At 48.9% G+C, this 18,677-nt stretch overlaps 1 protein-coding gene across 1 annotated transcript in view; it reads right to left on the bottom strand.

Moving 5' to 3' along the window:
* Window positions 1–14,744, bottom strand: part of pxdn (peroxidasin) — a 35,113-nt gene extending 20,369 nt beyond the window's left edge. Inside the window, exons 1-4 of the mRNA XM_085342566.1 lie at window positions 14,409–14,744; window positions 6,076–6,147; window positions 5,779–5,850; window positions 3,014–3,085 (exon numbers count right to left, since the gene is read on the bottom strand). Of these exons, the coding sequence (XP_085198692.1) occupies window positions 3,014–3,085; window positions 5,779–5,850; window positions 6,076–6,147; window positions 14,409–14,572 (380 nt within the window). The 5' untranslated portion in view covers window positions 14,573–14,744. The remainder of the gene's footprint in view (window positions 1–3,013; window positions 3,086–5,778; window positions 5,851–6,075; window positions 6,148–14,408) is intronic.
* Window positions 14,745–18,677: the final 3,933 nt, after the last annotated feature.

Here is an 18,677-nt window from a genome sequence, read left to right as displayed (position 1 = left end):
TCGTATCGTCACGCTTTCAGAACCATCCCAGTGTGGCTGCTACGGGAACCAAACAAACGCAGACGAGCTGGAAATATTTAACTCGGTGAAACGTTTCCTCGAACGTGTCGCGAAAGCCTGTCAGCTCTGCCGAAGCCTCCAACACTCAGAGAGGGAGGAGCTTACTGTCGCTGTCTGAGGCGCGACTCGTTTCACTTTTATACAAAGAACAAAACGCAGAACCAGGAGAAACTCAGACACAGGTCAGTGCTGAAAGCAGGTTATCACTGCTCATTCAAGCTTTCCTTGTACTGAAGGAAGGAAGCAGCGGGCGTCCGAGGCACCTGATGTCCCAGTGTTGGTTTGTGGATCATCACAATTCATGTTTGTCGAGGTTTCAAGTGCACAGTCACTAGGGCTGCCACAAACGATTATTTTGATAGTCGACTAGTCACCGATTATTTTTGCGATTAGTCGACTAATCAGATCATCATCCATACAGCTTATTGCACCAGCAGCATCTGCTCTTGTATAACTATCATTAGCTTACAGCTTGAAGTGTTTAAGGTCTGTGCTAACTAAAAATAAAGACAAGATGATAGTTTATTAAATTTTAATGAAATGTGCAGATTGTTTCGGTGAAGTTTAATAAACTCCTTGCTATCTAAAATATAACAGGACACCGGAGTAAATTCTCGAGAATCTCACACTTCTGATAATCAGCTGTCTGCTTGACGTTTATTCAGCTGTGTAAAAACTATAACTTTAATCTCAGCCAAACCGATTTATTCAGGAACAATAACATTTTGAAGTTATCTAAGTGACTTATATATGTTTAACCTGAGTGGCGAAAGACGGCGGTGGGTTTGAAGCCGGGAGTCCGGTGTTCTCACGGGCTCTAGTGAGCCTTGCCCCGGCTCGCTATCGAGCTAGTGGGTAACAGACGTCTCCGAAAACGTCGGAGCGCTTTTGAAAATATGTGGTGTCTTGATAAACTGAGCAGATATTTGAGGTTTACACAGCTACATTCTCGCCTGAAAATATGTTAAACGTTTATTTTGTGACCCAGAAAGAATAATAAGAGTAATATTAAAACTAACTAGCTGCCGCCATTGTTGGAAACTGAGCTGGGCCGCGCTATGAATTCTGGGACACAGCTTCTTCTTCGGGGTTTAACGGCAGCTGGCATCCTTGTACATGCAGTGCTGCCATCTTCTGTTTCAGTCCGTTATTACACTCTTAAATCCTACTACTCATTCCTGCGTCTTTTGTGATCTTACAAAGCTTCAAACGAGCGTCGACTATTAAATTAGTCGTCGACGATTCTGATAGTCGACGTAATCGTGACTAGTCGACTAATCGTGGCAGCCCTAACAGTCACACTGCTGTGATGTCATAGTTGTGCAACTGCTTACGTCCACTCAGAAAAAAATTTTAAAAAATTGGGCGCTCAAGGTCCGAGTCGGGGTCAGGGTTGGAAGTTCGGTGGGTGGGGGGTGATGATGCAAAACTATGACATCACTACAGCGTGATATCCAACATTACGATGACGATCCAGGCACCCTCGCGTACACGGGGACATCAGTAACTCTCCGTCTGAGCACGCTCAGTTACAGCGATGACATAAAACGGTGGAGTTACCGATGATGTTCTGGGCGTTTTAAAATTTCATTTTTCTAGATTTGACTGAAAAACTGTCACCGATACGTGACTCCCATCACGTCTGCCGACGGGCTGATGTCATCGGTGATCAGCTGATAACTCATGAATCCGCGGCTCTCTGGGCTGTGATGCGTTCAGCCCTGAGGTTTCTTCGCTCCGGTGTCGTCACAGGTCCGATTCCCTGACAAACCGCAGGCACGCTGATAAACTCGAACGGCGCGCGCTGTTGGGCTACTCTTCAGCCTTTGGCATGCGTCGCCCGATGATGCAGGACCATTAAAACTCAAAACCCACATATACGTAAACTCAAAACAGATGTTGGAGTGCACTTGGTGAATTGGCCGTTTGTTCTCTGTTGCAGCGAAGAACAGTGAGTCACAGGCTCCTCACAGATTACTGAGCCTGAGTTTCTCAGCAGACGCAGCAGAAAGAGCAGCAGAAGCCTAACAGCAGACCATCGGCACATTTACGACCTCGTGTACAGCCACACATACGTCTGTCGGACATGCAGGTTTACGGAGCTCGACGTGTTTCTGACAGGCAGGATTTGCATCACACAGATTAAACACACACGATGCAGATTTCACACAAAGAAACAGCAAATTTACAGCGAATCAGAGCAGGAGCTGTTTCTGCAGCGGGACAGAAGCGAGTCAGGCTGTGGCGTGCAGACACGCTGCTCCACAGCAGCCGTGCTGGACGTCCCAGCAGCGCAGGTGAATTCATGCTGCAAGCTTCACAGGAGGGAGGGGCGCAACGTCGCCGCCATCCTGACCGCACGGCATGAAGCCAGTGTTTCCCCCACTCATGTCCAGGTTTCACAGTACATGTGGTTGTTAATGCTCAGATCAGCTGATCTGAAGAACGCACACTGAGTCGGGATCTGAGTTTGTGATCCGGCTTCAGTAAACCTAACGACGTTCACCCTTGAGGGCCAACGGAGGAACTGTGACGAGTGCACGTGAAACAGGCGGAGTCCATCCTTCGGTTTGTGTTAGAGGTGTGTGTGGGGGGGGGGGGGGGGGGCAGCTGTGGAGGAAACACTGGTGACTCATGCAGAAAGGGTCACGGGAGGCAAGCGCAGCTGCGAGGGGGCTGCAGTCACGGCATGCACGGTGGCAGCAGAAAGGTGGATGAAGGGTGGGCGTAGCACACTGTGGGGGAAACATGACACCTGCAAAGTCTGCAGTCATGCCACAAGAACATGCTCGCAGATAACACGTCACATGACGGAGACTTTGCCAGGCTTTATGGAGTGTTTGTTTTTCAGGAAGGGGGGAGGGGGTGGAGGCATTTACAGCTGGAGAAGAGAAGGAGGAGGAGTGGTGCTGCGAGCAGAAGGAAAAGGTGGAAGAGGAAGTAGGTCACTTACAGTTGCTCAAGAGAGACAAGCCCCTTAAATGCTTGTCTGTCAATTGATTGGATTTCATTCTTGTACAAATAGCTGGAAGGAGAGATAATCAGCATCATTAGTAACACACACACACACACACACACACACACACACACACAGAAAGGATAAACGTTTGCTGTCTGTAGAAGTATTCAGACGTGTCTCGGGGGCGGAGCCCGTCCTGCTTCACATGGACAGGTGTGGTCAGCAGGTGAGTGTTTGGGGCAGCAAACGGTTCAAGCTTCAGGTGAGACGATCTCTGCGAGCACCGCCCGGCAACGCGAGCTTTCTTAAACTCTCTGAGATGTTTTACGACACGGTTGATCCTGATCCTAAACATCTACTACTGCAGAGGTGGGGGGTGTGGCCTGTGTGCGTGTAACGGGAACAAAGTGACAGATGAGCGTTGATGACAGCATTACAACTTTTCACCTGAAAACTTAAAAACATGAACTTTTTACAGGCAGGGGAAGTGGAGCTGTGCTGGTTCTCACAGCTCTCAGGTCTCCTGTTCCTGTGCTGCACGACCTTTGACATGTGCATGTTTTTTCTCCGTGGCACATGTGAAAGAAATGCGACAAAAAATAAGAGCTAATGACTGCCTGACCTTTCACCTCCCTCCTCAGTCCACTCGTGACGAGCTGTTCTTTGCACGTCTGCCTGACTCACGGTGTCGGTCGGGCTTCACGCCACCGCTCGGCAGTGATCGTTTTCATGGAAATGAAGCAGAACCACAGCCCGGCTGCTCCCTTTAGCTCGACAGCTGAGTTTATCACAGTAATAAAATCAGGAAGAATTTTTTCTCCCGCAGGAAAACCTTCAATCTTCACTGGAATTTACGGGAGGATTCATGGGAACGCCATCTCAGCCCATAATCTCGGTGAGGACTTCGTCAGAACTCAGATCTGCTTTCTGTCCCAATCAGAGCTGCTCACGCCCACACAGGGGGGAGGGGCCAGGGGGAGGGGCCAGAGGAGGACAGAAGGGAGGATACAGAGGGGAGGACACAGTGTGGAGGACACAGAAGAAAGGACACAGAGGGGAGGACACAGAGAGGAGGACACAGAGAGGAAGACACAGTGTGGAGGACACAGAGGGGAGGACACAGAGAGGAAGACACAGTGTGGAGGACACAGAGGGGAGGACACAGAGAGGAAGACACAGTGTGGAGGACAGAGGGGAGGACCAGTAGCCTGTCAGACTCACAGTCCTGGTTATGCTAACAGCTAATGAGCACGTGTTACATCGCTGTGTAACGACCGCTGGCAGTGCGGCGGCGGTGGGAGCGTGCGCGGTTGCCTCATGAGTTTAATAGCACAACATGATTGTGGGGAAGAATGAGGGCCCACCCTGCTGCCCCCCCTCTGTTCTCTGCACTCAGCTTTGCTCTGCTGCACGAAGCAGTAAAACGCCTCCTAAACACTAAAGTGGACAACACACTACCTCCCCCTCCAAGCACCTCGCTACCTACTGACACAGCCAACTATCGAGGTGCGCACCAACCTCTACAGTCATCATCATCATCAGCATGAGCTCCTCTATGAAAGCACAGGTTTTGGCAGTTTGCAGGTCTTGCTGTGTTAACTCACAATCCTCTCAGGAGTGGACGTCCCATAAAAATTCACCCTGAGGTCAGACCTCAGACTCTCTCTAAAACAACATGGCAGCGTAGGGTTGCACGACCTGAAGAAGAGCGGCCCAAAGCCCGCCCACAGTGATGACACAGACCGATCACTGCAGGTTACTGCTGCTGAAGGAGGAGCTACAAGCTGCTGAGTCGGGACCGGACTCCACAGGTTCTCCAAAGGTTCTCCACATATGCATAATAAAGAAAACAAAATGAAGCACTAAAGAGAGAGCTTACAGGACGGAGCTGAAGAAGGACTAAATAAAGAGGAGTGCTGGGGGGAGGTGCTGTACGGTTGTAAGGAAGTGAAGAGGTGAGAAGAGTGTGTGTGTGTGTGTGTGTGTGTGTGTGTGTGTGTGTGTGTGTGGGGGGGGGGCATCTTCAAAGGGTCAGTTCTTCACCTCCACTGTGCTTTAAAGTGAGCTCTGTAATCAAAGCAGCTGAGGATTTCATTACAACATGAAAGTGTGTGTCTGTGTATGTGAGCGTTTGTGAGTGTGAGCGCGTGTGTGAGTGTTTGTGTGTGTGTGAGCGTGTGTCTGTGTGTGTGTGTGTGTGTGTGAGCGTGTGTGTGTGTGTGTGTGTGTGGAGGGGGGCATGTATTTCAGGAATGTGTATGTTTGCTCTCTGGCTTACTGAGTAGAAACGGCTGTGGGGTGGGGTGGGGGGGGATCAGGGACGTTTGGTTTCTACATGTTTCAGGTCACTTGGGCTCCATCATCTCCATGACTAAAGAGCGGTCAGCGGGGCTGATCTGGGATCAGAGCAGGGGAACTAAAGATGGCGTTAAGTTTCCGATGTTTGGCGCTGACAGTCGAGTTGAGCTCTCGGCTGCGAGCTCAGCTGAGGCCGCGGGATGATCGCGCGCGTGACTCACAAAGCCAAGCCCGAGGCTTCACACGCCTGCAGGTCACCGCGTCCAGACACATAAGTACAGAGGATCAGACAAAAGGAGGCCTTTCATTCGCACAATTTCCGCAACGCAGCCTCAGCCGTCCACGGCTTCTGAAGCGCCCGGCGAGGCTTGTTCCAGCACGAGCGCCTTTCTGCTGACTGAGCGAAAAGCTTCTGAGAACAGTCTGACACAGCAAACACAGGAAGTGACGGCTGAACTCACAGATATTTGAGGTTTTCCAGGTCTTCGAACGCCCCCCTGGGGATCCTCCGGATGTGATTGTTGTTGAGAAGGCTGAGGGGAAACAAACAAACTGCTTCAGTGTCAGTGCCTGTACTGTGTTAGCTTAGCAAAGAGCCGCAGCAGGTCAGAGGTGCAAAGCGAGCTCAGGTGAGACGTTCAATTCCTCGAGCCGACCTGCACGCGTGCGAAAGCAGCAGAACGAGGCATGACTGTCAGCATGAACCTTTCAGCTCCGTCGTCACGCTGAGCTCGTGCGTCTGGCTGGAGAACACTTACAGGGTGTTGAGGTTCTTTAGTCGCCTGAAGGAACCCGGCTGTAAATCCTTGATTTTGTTGAACCTCAGGTCTCTGAAAATAGAAGAAAGCATGTTCATAATCAGGAACACGAGCCGAGCATAACATTTATTTATCCATTCAGACCAGTTTGTTCTGGGAGATTTCTATTAAAAAGACAAGACTGGACCATAAAACATCTAAACAGCACATTTTGCACATTTCTGTCGCGCCGTCTTCGTTTAGTTTTTTTGCCATTTTTGCAGGTTATGTAGTCCCGTGTTGACTGTCTGTCATATGTAGCACCACGGTCTCACTGTACACCTGCACATGGCTGAATGACAATAAAGCCACTTGACTTGAGTTCAGACAGAGAGGAAACCTGCTGATGCCCACGAGTTCAAGACTCGGCTGTCAGTGCCAGCAGAGGCATTTTTACTTATTTAAGTTGTCAGATTACTTTTGAGCCCCTGAGATGAAGGAACTGTTAAACATGTGATCCTCACATTTGTAAACAAATGAATTAAAGCTGAATCTGAGCTGTTTCATTCAAATTCACTGAGACAGAACCAAGTCTGTCCAAGTGTTTATGGACCTGAGTGTAAACGTCTGTTAATTCATGTGCATAGCACGAAACTGATCCAGAAATTACATAATATCACTCATTTCATTTATTTGTGTGTCATTTATTTTTCTTTTTATGCATCTGTGTAAAATAAGTTAATAAATACAGAAACAAATAAAATGGAAATAATTATTTCCTGCTTTATTAATTATTATTATTATTAATTATTTTGTCTGCTTGGACTTTATTCATTCATTTATTTCACTGAATAATTGAATAAATAATAATGCACTGGCATGAATAAAGATCAATAATAATAACGACCTTTATCTTTGTTTTAAATGCTGCTTTTAATAATGAGTTTTGCCAAATGACGATCAGAGAAAATGCAGGAGGAAAATCAATCGATCAATAAAAAGCTAAATGAATAAGCAGCACTTCTATGAAGGCTCAAAATCAGCAAACCTATGAATGCAAAGCTGTGCTTCATTAATAAAACATGCAGGAGAGCAGGATGTAAGTACTGGATAAAAGCTGAACAGGGACCATAAAGTCCAGCGCAGAGCCGCCACGCTCTCATCCTGAGGCATGTCTGGGCGTCTTACTCATGTGGCAGGAATGCTCTTATCGAGCTTTAATCACGAGGACCGATTTAAAGCACATCAGCCCCAAAGATAACAAGCAGAAGGCTTCGTAATGAGCTCAGGCACTAATCAGCCTTAATAAGAGCGAGCGTGCCGTCGGTGCGACGAGCTGAAAACACGCCGCTCCTCCAGCTTGGTGAAATCTGAACGTTGTGTCTTTGGCTCTGAGACATCTGAGCTGTGATGTTCTTTCAGCGCCACAGAGACACGAGCGTCAGGACGGATCCACGAGGCCGAATCGTCACGGAGCTGAGAGTCGAGACAGGAAAATATCAACGCTCCTCCTCCTCTAGAAGAACTCCTCCCCCGGCAGAGCTCCCAGCATTCTTCGTATCCGCCGACCTGGCAGAGGAAGTCATCTGGGTCATTCAGACCCAAACTGACAGACATCCGGCTGCTGAGAGCCCGACAGCCCCCCCAACTCTAAAGACTCATCCTATGAAATCCAAAAACTTGAAAATCCAAAAGCTTACACCTGAAATCTGATCAGTTCCACTGAAGAAATCTACACAGGGTGCATTCTGGGTAAACTGAAGGCTCCTGTCAGCATTCCTGTTCACAAATTCCTTCGTGCCAATATTTAAAGGACCCGCTCCAGAGAGCTGGGACCGGGCCGGGTGCAGGACCTCCCGTCTTTAACTGAACTACACCTGACTGTTTGCAGCATCCTCCATCTCTGCTGTTTAATGAGGGCTGAGCGCTGCTTTACATCCTACCAGGGCAGACATGAGGAAATATACCACGTCTAATAATCCCAGAAATTATTCTTTTATAGTTAATGTGTGAATATTAGACCATCACCTCTAGTCTAATCAAACACCTGCTGCTGTTGTGCTGTGATGCATGTGAGAGTAAATGTAACGGAGACTTGAGGACAGGCATAGTCTCAAACCAAAGGTTTGCTCTGCAGCTCAAAGACAGAGCCGTGAGGGTCCACGAGGAAAGAGCAGGTACGGTACCCACAGAGCGCTCTGTCCAGACACGCCGAGGCCGTCGCGCCTACACCGCCCCCAGCTGTGAGGACGAGGAGGAGGGGGGGCTACGTGCTGGATCAGGCAGCTCTCCTTATAATGAACTTCTGTTAGGAGGTCTGAAAAGCCCATATCGTACATGCGACCCCGCCCTCAGAGCTGCCGATGGCTGTGAGGTCGTTAACTGGACCGGATTAACCCTGCTCGGTGGCTGTGTTATTCTGGCTCAGTGCGAGTGTGTGCCGCTTTCATGGCTGGCATGACTGCGGCTCTTTGTGGAGAAGGCTAAATAAGGTCAGCAGAGCTTTGTCTGCGGGTGTGTTTAAAGCATCAGCTGTCGAGGCTCAGCTGACCAGAATGTCCTAGAAGGACGGGAGGCGGTGAAATCAGCCCCGAGGCCCCGACAAGCGCTCCAATGCAGCGGGAGGAGACAGACTGAAAGCTGGCTGTCCTACAGCTGGATCGTGTGTTTGTGTCAGAGCTCGTTCTGTCTGCAGGTCTGTTAATGAAACCCTCGTGAGCGCCAAAGCCCGACGCTGCCCATCCATCATAACCACAACCACGTCTAATCCCCGCTCGGAGAGAGGAGGCAGCTTTGCAACGTGCACGTCGACGCTGCTTCTGCAAGCACGAAAGCAAAAACCTCAATTGTCTCAACACAATCAAACAGGATGTAATAACTCGCCCGAGGAGCACGGCGGTCTCTGGAGCCGCTCGATAGTTTAGAAAGAGGAGAAACCGGAGAAAAGCAGGGGAGGCGAGTGAGTCAGTCCATAAAGGGGGAAATTACAGTGCGGAGCACGCTCAGTAAACAGTGTTTGTAGACATGCACGTCCACGCAGCGCTGCAGGCCGGCCCAAAATCCACACGCAGCATTTTAATGCTATTTGTGGCAGAGCTGATTTAATGAGTCAGATAACAGCCATTACGGTCCCACGCCTCGAGGAACCGGCAGACAGCAAGGCTAACTCCCACACAACAGCAAGTCTGAGAACGGCGTCCCAGGTCACAGATAAAGGGAAATGAACAACAATGGGAGCAAAGGCAGGGAGGCGTGGAAAAAGATCGGCATTTCCCACACAGAGGCTCACTCAGACACTCAGGTACACAAACACAAGTGCAGGGAGGCAAATCCTGATCTCATCCACTGCTGAACTTCTAAGTTTGCTTCCATCAAACGACCTGAAACACTCAAACAGATCCATGTATGCTACACTGCACACAGCCTGTCCCCTCACATCACACCAACTCTGAGGGAACGACTAACGAGCAAAACAGCAGGAACGAGGCAGAAACACCGACTCGGCCAATCACTGCAGCTGATATGTTCATCCAGCCACCCGTCCTCTGACAAGTCTCTGAAAGTCGCTCCTCTGACCATGACCATCGTCGGCTCTGCTCGGTTCATTCTGAGCGCGCTCAGTAATCAGAGGAGATGCTGGGATGACCTCCAGCAGGTCTGTGGTGACCCTGGATGGGTTGGTATGGAAACCGAGCCAGTTTCATGGACTAATCAGAATTTTTCTTTGAGATTTGTGAATCATTTCCACGATAATGCGACTCACAGTTCTCTGCCACAGTAACAGGAAGTCATTGTGTTTGCTGTGATCCGTTTGACATGTAAACAGTCAAAGACACGCAGGAAGTGAAGCACGGTGTTCCTGCGAAGAAAGGAAATCAGTTCACAGCTTCACAAAGACCACGAACACATGAGACCAGGGCCTGCAGCAGGTGGAGGTCTGGCACTGCAGCCAGGTGAAGCCGCTGAGCCACACAGGTGAGTAAATGTGAGCCTCCGACGTTCTCGCCCGTCTGGCTGCACATCAGCTGCAGGAGCAGAAGCCGAGCGGTGTGAACGGGGCCGACGTGGCCGGCGTCCAGATCACAAACACGAGGCAAAGCCAATTATCATGCAGGACTTGGTGGGCACACAAACCCAGACAAAAGCAACCGGTCCTGTGTGAAAGTGCGGCGTCTGCCCCGCAGCTGCTGCACGCACCTGTAATCTGACCCCAGATCAGGTCACTCAAGCAACCTGCAGCTCGTCTGGCACCGACTCGCAGACCTGCTGGCTTTTTATTTTCTGTTCGCCTCTTTAAAGCTCTGACGCTGAGCTGGGAGGATTTCAGGTTTCTATGAATGTGGCGTGAGCCGGACGGCGAGCGGAGCTGGCTGCCTCCCAGCTCCTCCAGCATCTGAGGGCCACGTGTGCGCCTCACCATGCTCGACGGGCTCTTCGGCTTTGCATGCCGAGCTGCCAGGGGCTGCCGGGCCTGTACGAATCACAGAGTTAAACGAGTACATAACGGCCTCCTCGCAGAGCAGGAGCTCCAAACATGGCCGTGACATTTATCTGGAAAACATCCCGCGTAAGGCTGGATGTTGAGTTCAGCCTCTATGCATGCGTTACCTGTAGCAGGAGGCCACGCCCCCATGATTTTAAATACCTGAAAGAATCACTGCAGCCTTCAGACTCCAGTCACAAAAACAAGAATGTGACCTGTCACAACATGTGAGCTGCCATGTTTGGCATGTTGGTTTGTGTAGTTACAAAAAGATGTAATGTGATTACAGTTACAGCTCCCTGCAGAGAACTAAAGCTGGGAGTAAAACACATCCTTCAGCCTGACGAGACGTCTGTGCACACGTGCACTGACCGACACGCTCCCCACACAATCCACAATCAGCCTGCGTGTTCCAAAACAGCCAATCACAGACGTGCACCATACGGACCCACTGATGAATCGCGTGGCTGCAGGTGGGGGCCCAGCGGAGAGCCCGGCTGTGCAAATGTTTGTTCAAATTAACCAAAAATCCAGTAAAAACAAACTCCAATAATAACAGGAAGTTCAAAACTGCTTTCTAAGTTTAAGGGCGGAGTCCTGCAGCGCGGTGAGAGGCGAGGTTAAACCCTCAGCGACTGCAGGTTTGTGCCCCGACACGAGACCCAAGGAGTTGGTTTGTATCTCGGCCGGTCGGCCTGAGCGAGCAAAGCTGTGGGGATTTCTGGCTCTGCATTCCACTGTGCTGCCGACACCGAGCCCCACAAACCCTGACTACAGCACATTCCAGCGGCCGCGCCGCTGCCCGTCACGCAGGCAGATATCGGGCCGTTTGGGGAGAGGACACTACCAGTGTCTCAGCCCCGTGACACGAATGCACGCCGAGCTGACTCACAGCGCACATCCCTGTGTGAGCCACTAATACCGAAAACAACCAGTTTATACCCCATGTTGGCAAAACAGGACCATTCGTCCCACTGCTGCAAATCCCTGAGAAGATGTGCAGAGACCGTGAGTCTCAAACAGGCGTCCACAGAGGACACAGCTGACAAATACACACAAACCTCCATGTGTGGAGGCCCGAGAGCCAAACAGGAACGCTGCGGGCACAAAACCAGGACGGTCTTTGTGTCGTGACCCAGATTCAACAAGACATTTCACACAGAGATCATCTTTCCTCTTCATAAAGGAAATCAGCACTTTGTATTTATCTCAGTTATCTTTGTCTAATATTAACATTTAAATGTGACAAGTATGCAAAAAACAGCGCTGCACGCTCTGACGTGGCTGTGACATCATCGAATCAGGCGGGCCTAAACAAACAAAGTCAGCTCTGCCTGATATTTACATGACATCATCAACTTCAGCTTCTGTGACTCTAACATCATCATCCTCCAGCTGAGCCCACACCTTCACACCAAGCAGACCAATCGGTGCTGGGAGGAACTCGTGGAGAGCGACATCATCTCTAACAGTCACTCACATAAACACGTGAACAGCACGTGTGCTGTTTCGACTTTAATCACAAATATCTGAACAGAGCTGTAATACCAAGGTAGTAAAGGTTTAGCAGGACAGACACGGGCTGACGTGAAGCATCATCTCCCACCTCTGTGATATTATCACTTTAAATTCCTCCCACGGCACGCCGCCAGCTGGACTCGGGGGCCGTTCCTGTGGAGCCACAGACGGAGGTCAGAAAGAATCTGCAGCAGCTGCGAGCTCGTCCTGAAACCACCTCACAGCTCACGGTAGAAACTGTGAAAGAGTTTCAGATGAAGGGCTCGTCGCCTCACACGCAGCGGTGACGATGACCGGTGCTGAGCATTGAAGATGCATTTACACCTCGACCAGCAGGCTGAGATCAGCGCTTGAACAGGCCTTTCATCTGTGGCCACACACATCCACCTCCATCCTCCTCTGGGGTATGTGGGCAGCGCCGCCGCCGAGGGCTGACGGGCAGGGAACGGCTAATTCTGGCACGCCTGGCTGAGTTGCCCCCTTTGTCCTGGATGAAGCTATTTATAGTGCGGCGTATGACGTGCCCGCTTAAAGACAAAGGGGCCACATGTTTGGGACGGACAGATGTGGAGCTGTGTGTTCTCCCGCTGAGCCGAGCCGCTACGACATGCTGACCAGCGCATGCCGGAGAATTTCCGTCCTTTCATGGCAGAGGAAGAAAAACATGAACAACAAAAAGTTCCAAAGACAATCAGAGAAGGAAGGGGAGGTCACTGAGACGCACTACGCCACGGCGAGGACGCTGTGGGCGTGAGGGCCTCGGTTTGGGAGAGGTCAGCTGACCCAGGCTGGGAGTCGGTGCTGACGAGGCCCGCCACAGGGTCAGAGCTCACTGTGGAGAAACGAGCCAACACGAGGAAGGGCAGCAGCGCTGCCGCTCACAATCGTCTTCATCTTTCTTTTACTCATCCTCGCCGCTCTAACGTGTCTCTGAAACGCCACGAGGCGCCGCACGCAGACGCAGCATCGTGACAGCATCAGTGGTTCTCCTCCAAACACGCCAAAGCGAGCAGATCCAGATGTGCGAGGCGAGGCTTCCGTTTTAAAAGCAGAGGGAGAGTTTGCGCCCCCTCACTCGCTGAAACTCTCTCAAGTCTTTGTCTCTCCGCCCTCTCCATCCTTCTTCTGTGGTTTCTTCTCCTCGGACGCTCCATCAGATGTTGTGCTCCTTGCTGAGGCTGTAAGACAGTCGTGCTTGATGCAGAGATTCTGAGACCACCTGTTTCCTGATGCCCGGTCACAATGGCCGTCAGAGCGTGGAAAAACGTCCGTGCTCCCGATGTGCAGTCTGCTTCCAGCGTGGCTCTTCTTCTCCACACTCGGGCTGAGGGACGGCTGTCCTCAACCGAACAGCGAGGAGCTGCTCGGTATGGCAAAACGTCTGATTCAGGTGCATGCAGAGACCATGATTATAAACAAATAAATAAACAATCAATAAACAATAAACAAGGAAGAACTGAACTCTCACAGAACAGCTGGGCAGGGAACAGCTGGGCAGGGAACAGCTGGGGAGGGAACGCCCCCCCCAGAGGACTTTTTAGCCCAATACTCTGACCCAAACCTTCCTACCCGGCCTGAAGGTCGGGCTCAGCGTCAGATACGAGCTCAGGCCTCAACAAAGCCCAGAATGAAAGCACAGCAGAATAATCACATCTATAACTCACATATTTACATTTTCAATAAAAAAACTGAAGCAAAGATCTTTGACGTCACAGCTAGAAAACGACCACACCCACCCGGACATCAGCTGACCCCCACCCTCACTGTGTTTATCTTTCTCATATTTATTTTATATTTACAGTGAACAAAGCGTCAGAGCTGTTCTACTCAGAAAAACTATAAATCACATAACTGCAGTTTTTGGAAACGTCGCTGGGACAAATATGAAGAACACAAACGGTGCGAGACCCCTGATTGGCTCCGGTGTACAAATGCAAACACACAAGAAGCAAAAAGCAACACCAGGATCTGCTGATGTGTCCCTAAAACACCAGCTGGGACAGTTTAGGGGGACACAAGCCCCAGAATCTAACTTCAGCTTCATACCAGCTTGGTTGGACCTCTTTCAAAGACCTGCAGGCTTCCTGTGACCTCACAGATCGACTTTTAAGGTGGATCCATCGGATTCCTCCTGAGCTCAGCCTGCGGTGCCCTGAAAGATTTCCTCTTCTCCAGCTCGGAGACCCTAAAAGCGCCTCTCCTGCACTCTCTGATCCCCAGAACCTGCAGCAGCACGGCTCGGTGTGCACACGTCCCCCTCCACCCTCACTAACACTAACTCGGACCGTGTCTCGGGCCTCCCCCTCCGCAGGCTTGCGGATCGAGCCGCTCTCCGCCGGGAGAAAGTACTCACAGGATGGTGGTCTGCGGAGAGACCGCCGGCACCGTCTCCAGGTTCAGATGCATACATCTCACCGTGGTCCGGAAACACAGGCAGCGGCTCGGACAGCACAGGCCGAACCGCCGAACCGCGCAGAGCAGCAGCAGAGAGGAGAGCAGCGCAGCCCGCAGCGCCATTTCTAACCGAGCAGAGCCGAGCGACCAGCTGCCCCCTCACACACACAGACACACACTCAGAGAGGAGGAGGAGAGGCAGCACACACACACACGCAGGCTGGAAGCTCGCAGCCCGGCTGTCCTTCTCTGAGCGGAGCTCCTGAAACAATGAAGGAAACTTTCTGAAGTTTCACCGACCAATGATTCTGAGCAGGACAAAGCTGCAGTTTCTCTGCCCACCGGCAGGGGCAGCAGGGAGTCCGCCCCGTGCACTCGCATGTTAGAACTTCACAGCAGAAACAAACATGTTTACAGCCGGATACACACACAGTCCTCCCGCTTTCTTCTAAAGGAGATCATATGCAGCAGTACCATCGCTCAGCGAGCTCACGGCTCCAACATCCCTGCAACTTCTGTTGTAGCAACTTTTATATTGTAGCAACTTTTGTTGTAGCAACTTTTATATTGTAGCAACTTTTATGTTCCAGCAACTTTTATATTGTAGTAACTTTTATATTGTAGTAACTTTTTAAACCAACACTGTGTGCACGAAAAGACTTCAGCATGTGGAGACAGTCATTCATAATCATAACTGTATTTGTACAACATGCACACACAGAGCTGCAGAGGAAACACGAACAACAAGGCAGCAGGTCAGGTGTTGTCTACACTTCTCTGCTGCTGATCTTCTGGACAAAAGTCTCCACTCGGGTCTCATCAGTCCAAAGGATGTTGTTCTGGTGCAGCTTTGCAAACCCAGGCTGTGCTGCCATGTTCTTACTAAAGGAAAAGGCGTTCTCCTGCAGGGTCAGTTTTTCTCATTGTACTGTCATGAACTTTGACCTTTAACCTGCTGACTGAGGCCTGTAGAGTCAGACGGGCTCTCAGGGTTTTTCTTCCTGGTTTGAACTGGGACGTCCACTCCCGAGGCTGAAATGATGATGATGGTAAAGGAACATTTTATTTTATGATATTAATTATAGTTATGATTGAAAATATGGCGTTGAATCTGTCCACAGTTAGTGGACACCCGCTCTGTCAACCATAAACGACACATTCATGTCATTTCCATTATTTCTATTCATCTTTGTGTTATCGGCACAGTGAAGCAGCCACAGGTTAAACGTTTGGCTTTGTTGACATCTGCTGGAAAATTCACGAATTACAGCACATACCAGCAAGTAATGACGTCACTATCTTCAGTTATTATTACGGGTGTTTTAAATGTGTTTTTATTGAGCTAATATTAATTATTTTCTGATTTCCACTCATAAATCCGCTCTTCCAAATTATGCATGTTCATATTAAACGTGACTAAAGTTCCTAATAATGAGCTCAGTGTCTGTGCAGTGATCTCTGTGCTCCTACAGCCGAACAGCTTTATTACTTTTCTTTCTAATCAGTGTTTTTTCTGTTCCGTTTTTATTAGTTTCAGTTTTACTGTCCTTCATTCTTCGTTTCTTATTTAGTGGCAACTCAAACAAAATTCCACAGTAAGAAGACGACGTGGAGGGTCCTTCAGGACCTTAAAGCCTGCGACTGAGGGCGTACTTCCCCTGTAATTAAAACGTCAACTTATTTCATCTGAAATGACAGTATAATTATATTTACCAACAAATACTTTAACAAGTGTGCACTAGAAAAAGGAGGTATAGTTCAGGTTTGTACAGGAAACAAAGAAATACTGTGATTTAAGTGTATAAGTAATTTTATGTAGTACTATCTTTTCTGTGGTTTCCAGCCAAAGAGACACAAATTATAGTGTAAGTAATTTTACTGCTTTGCGTCTCCTTACCTGTAAAATACCCAGAAGTTAGACAAGGTTCAGATGCTTCATAATAAGCCCCGTGATGAAAAAAGTACAGCATACATATGATATGTTGTTGTTTTTTTGGTTAAATTACCAGGAAATTACAGAGTACCTAAAACCTGTTACAGAAGAATTTGTGTCTCTTTTCCTGTAAAACACCTGAAGTTAAGGGTAACTTAGAATTGCTCATGCACCTCGTAAATGTACCTACAGTATCATTTTTTCCTTGACTCGTCCCATCATGCCTTCTGTCTGCCCACTTTTTAACTAAACCCAGAGTTTGGCTAAAACATGACCAATCATTATTTCCACAGTTTGGTTACAAGCACAGTGTCGCCACCAGCTCCAACCTGGCCAAGGAGCTGGAGAAGAACTCCCAGACCAGCTTCACTTACAGCAGCAACAAACCGCAGGGCCGTCGCTCCCAGAGTTCAGAGACTCGGAGACACGAGCCATGAAGGATGTGGCGGCACGACTTCACAGCAACATCAGACCTTTATTTCTAGAAAATCGATAGCTTGTGTTTGAATTTCCTCTTTTTTGTTTCAAAAGTTTCCTTTGCTTTTTATTTCCTGGAAGTGAAACGCCTCGGTTTAGTTCCAGTCCAGTTTCAGTCTCTAGAATAACCTCGCAGCAGGAGCATGGTTTCTCCGGGCTCCGTGAACTTCCCATCAAACATTAAAACAAACGTGTCTGTGAGTCCAGAAACACTGATCAGGTTTCAACTGCAAAGATGAAACACTGAAGACAGCTGAGTTCCACATCAGACTTCTGATCCTTTCTGCTAACATGTTTATCTCCAGTAAAGAAGCCCCACCAGCCTGACAATCACACTTTATGTTTCTGAGGGGCAGCCAGTCTTATCCAGTCCGAACTGTCAGGTGGAGCTATTAGCCTGCAGCTAATGTGAAACAATGAAACTCAATTTACTGTGACAGTTTGAAACAGCCCTCACTGTCAGCTGCAGGCTGACAGGAGCACAGGAGCCAAATTATCCATCCACCCATCTCCACTTATCCAGGGTCAAGTCTTTGGGAAGCAGATGAAGCGCAGAAGCCCAGACCTCCCTCTCCCAACCAAACTTATCGGGGGGAACAGTCAGGTGTCTGTCCTGGGTCGACCCCGGGTCCTCCTCCTGGTGGGTCACACCAGAACACCTGACCCAACTCAGCTGGCTCCTCAGCAGGTAAGTAGTAATAAAAGGCAAAATTACTGCATGAATGATTCACCTGGATACGTGATGGTCAAAAAACAACAACAAAAAAAAGAGATAGTTTCCTAAAAGTATGTCTAACAGTAATAACTGTCATGTGATCATGCTACCTCAAACTATCAAATCAAGGTCCTAAAGTAGCCCGTAGTATGGATATCATCCATCCATCACTTCTTCTGCCCCAGCTCAGAGTCATGGGGGCCTGTCTTAGCTATCATAGGGCAACAGGTGAGGTACACCCCAGACAGGTGGGTGTGGCCAGCAGCTGAAATTTAGCAATAAATCAATGCAATATTTACACATTACAGTGTAGTAAAAAGGGGACTGTTCAAAAACAAACATACATATTACTAAACAAATGTTAAAATTCAAAGATAAACGTTATGATTATTTACGCTAAATAATAATATTAATCCATTTTATTTATAGCACCTTTAAAAGACCCTCAAGGTCACCTTACAATAGCACAGAACAGTAGAAACAGTACAATATAAAAATACATAAATAAAATTTAGACATAAGATAAATAAGAAAAAAAAACAAGCATGAAAGTTAGGGTAGGTAAAAAATGGAGATTCATGAGGTAGAGCATAAAGTATAAAATAATAGAGTAAACACTATATTTAGCTGGTTGGACTGCCCCCTCAGAGGAGGGGTCGCCTTATCTTAATGACCTTGTAGTACCATATCACCCTATTGGAGCACTTCGCTCTCACACTGCAGGCCTACTTGTTGTTCCTAGAGTATTTAAAAGTAGAATGGGAGGCAGAGCCTTCAGTTTTCAGGCCCCTCTTCTGTGGAACCAGCTTCCAGTTTGTACTGGAAATACGTTTGAACTAGCTGCGATGCTACAGGCTCAGGCTGCTGGGGACTTCCCATGATGCACCTGTCTCACATCTTTTCACTGTGATTACACACCAAAGCAGACGTCTGCTTCTGTCGGAAGTCACTTCCTGTTAAAAGGGAGTTCTTCTTTCCCACTGTTGCCAAGTGCTGCTCAGATTGTTGGGGTCATCTCACAAGATAAAGCATTCTCAGACGATAGCTGATATGAGCCGGTGTTATATCAATAAAACACAGCTGAAATAAACCTGAACAACGAA

The sequence above is a fragment of the Diplotaxodon limnothrissa genome, linkage group LG19 (genome assembly GCF_057381915.1).
Source record: "Diplotaxodon limnothrissa isolate DT_005_m linkage group LG19, D_limnothrissa_male_GT1.1, whole genome shotgun sequence".
Lineage (NCBI taxonomy): Eukaryota > Metazoa > Chordata > Actinopteri > Cichliformes > Cichlidae > Diplotaxodon > Diplotaxodon limnothrissa.
Note: the sequence above shows the minus strand (reverse complement) of the source record. Positions and strands in the feature narration are given on the sequence as shown.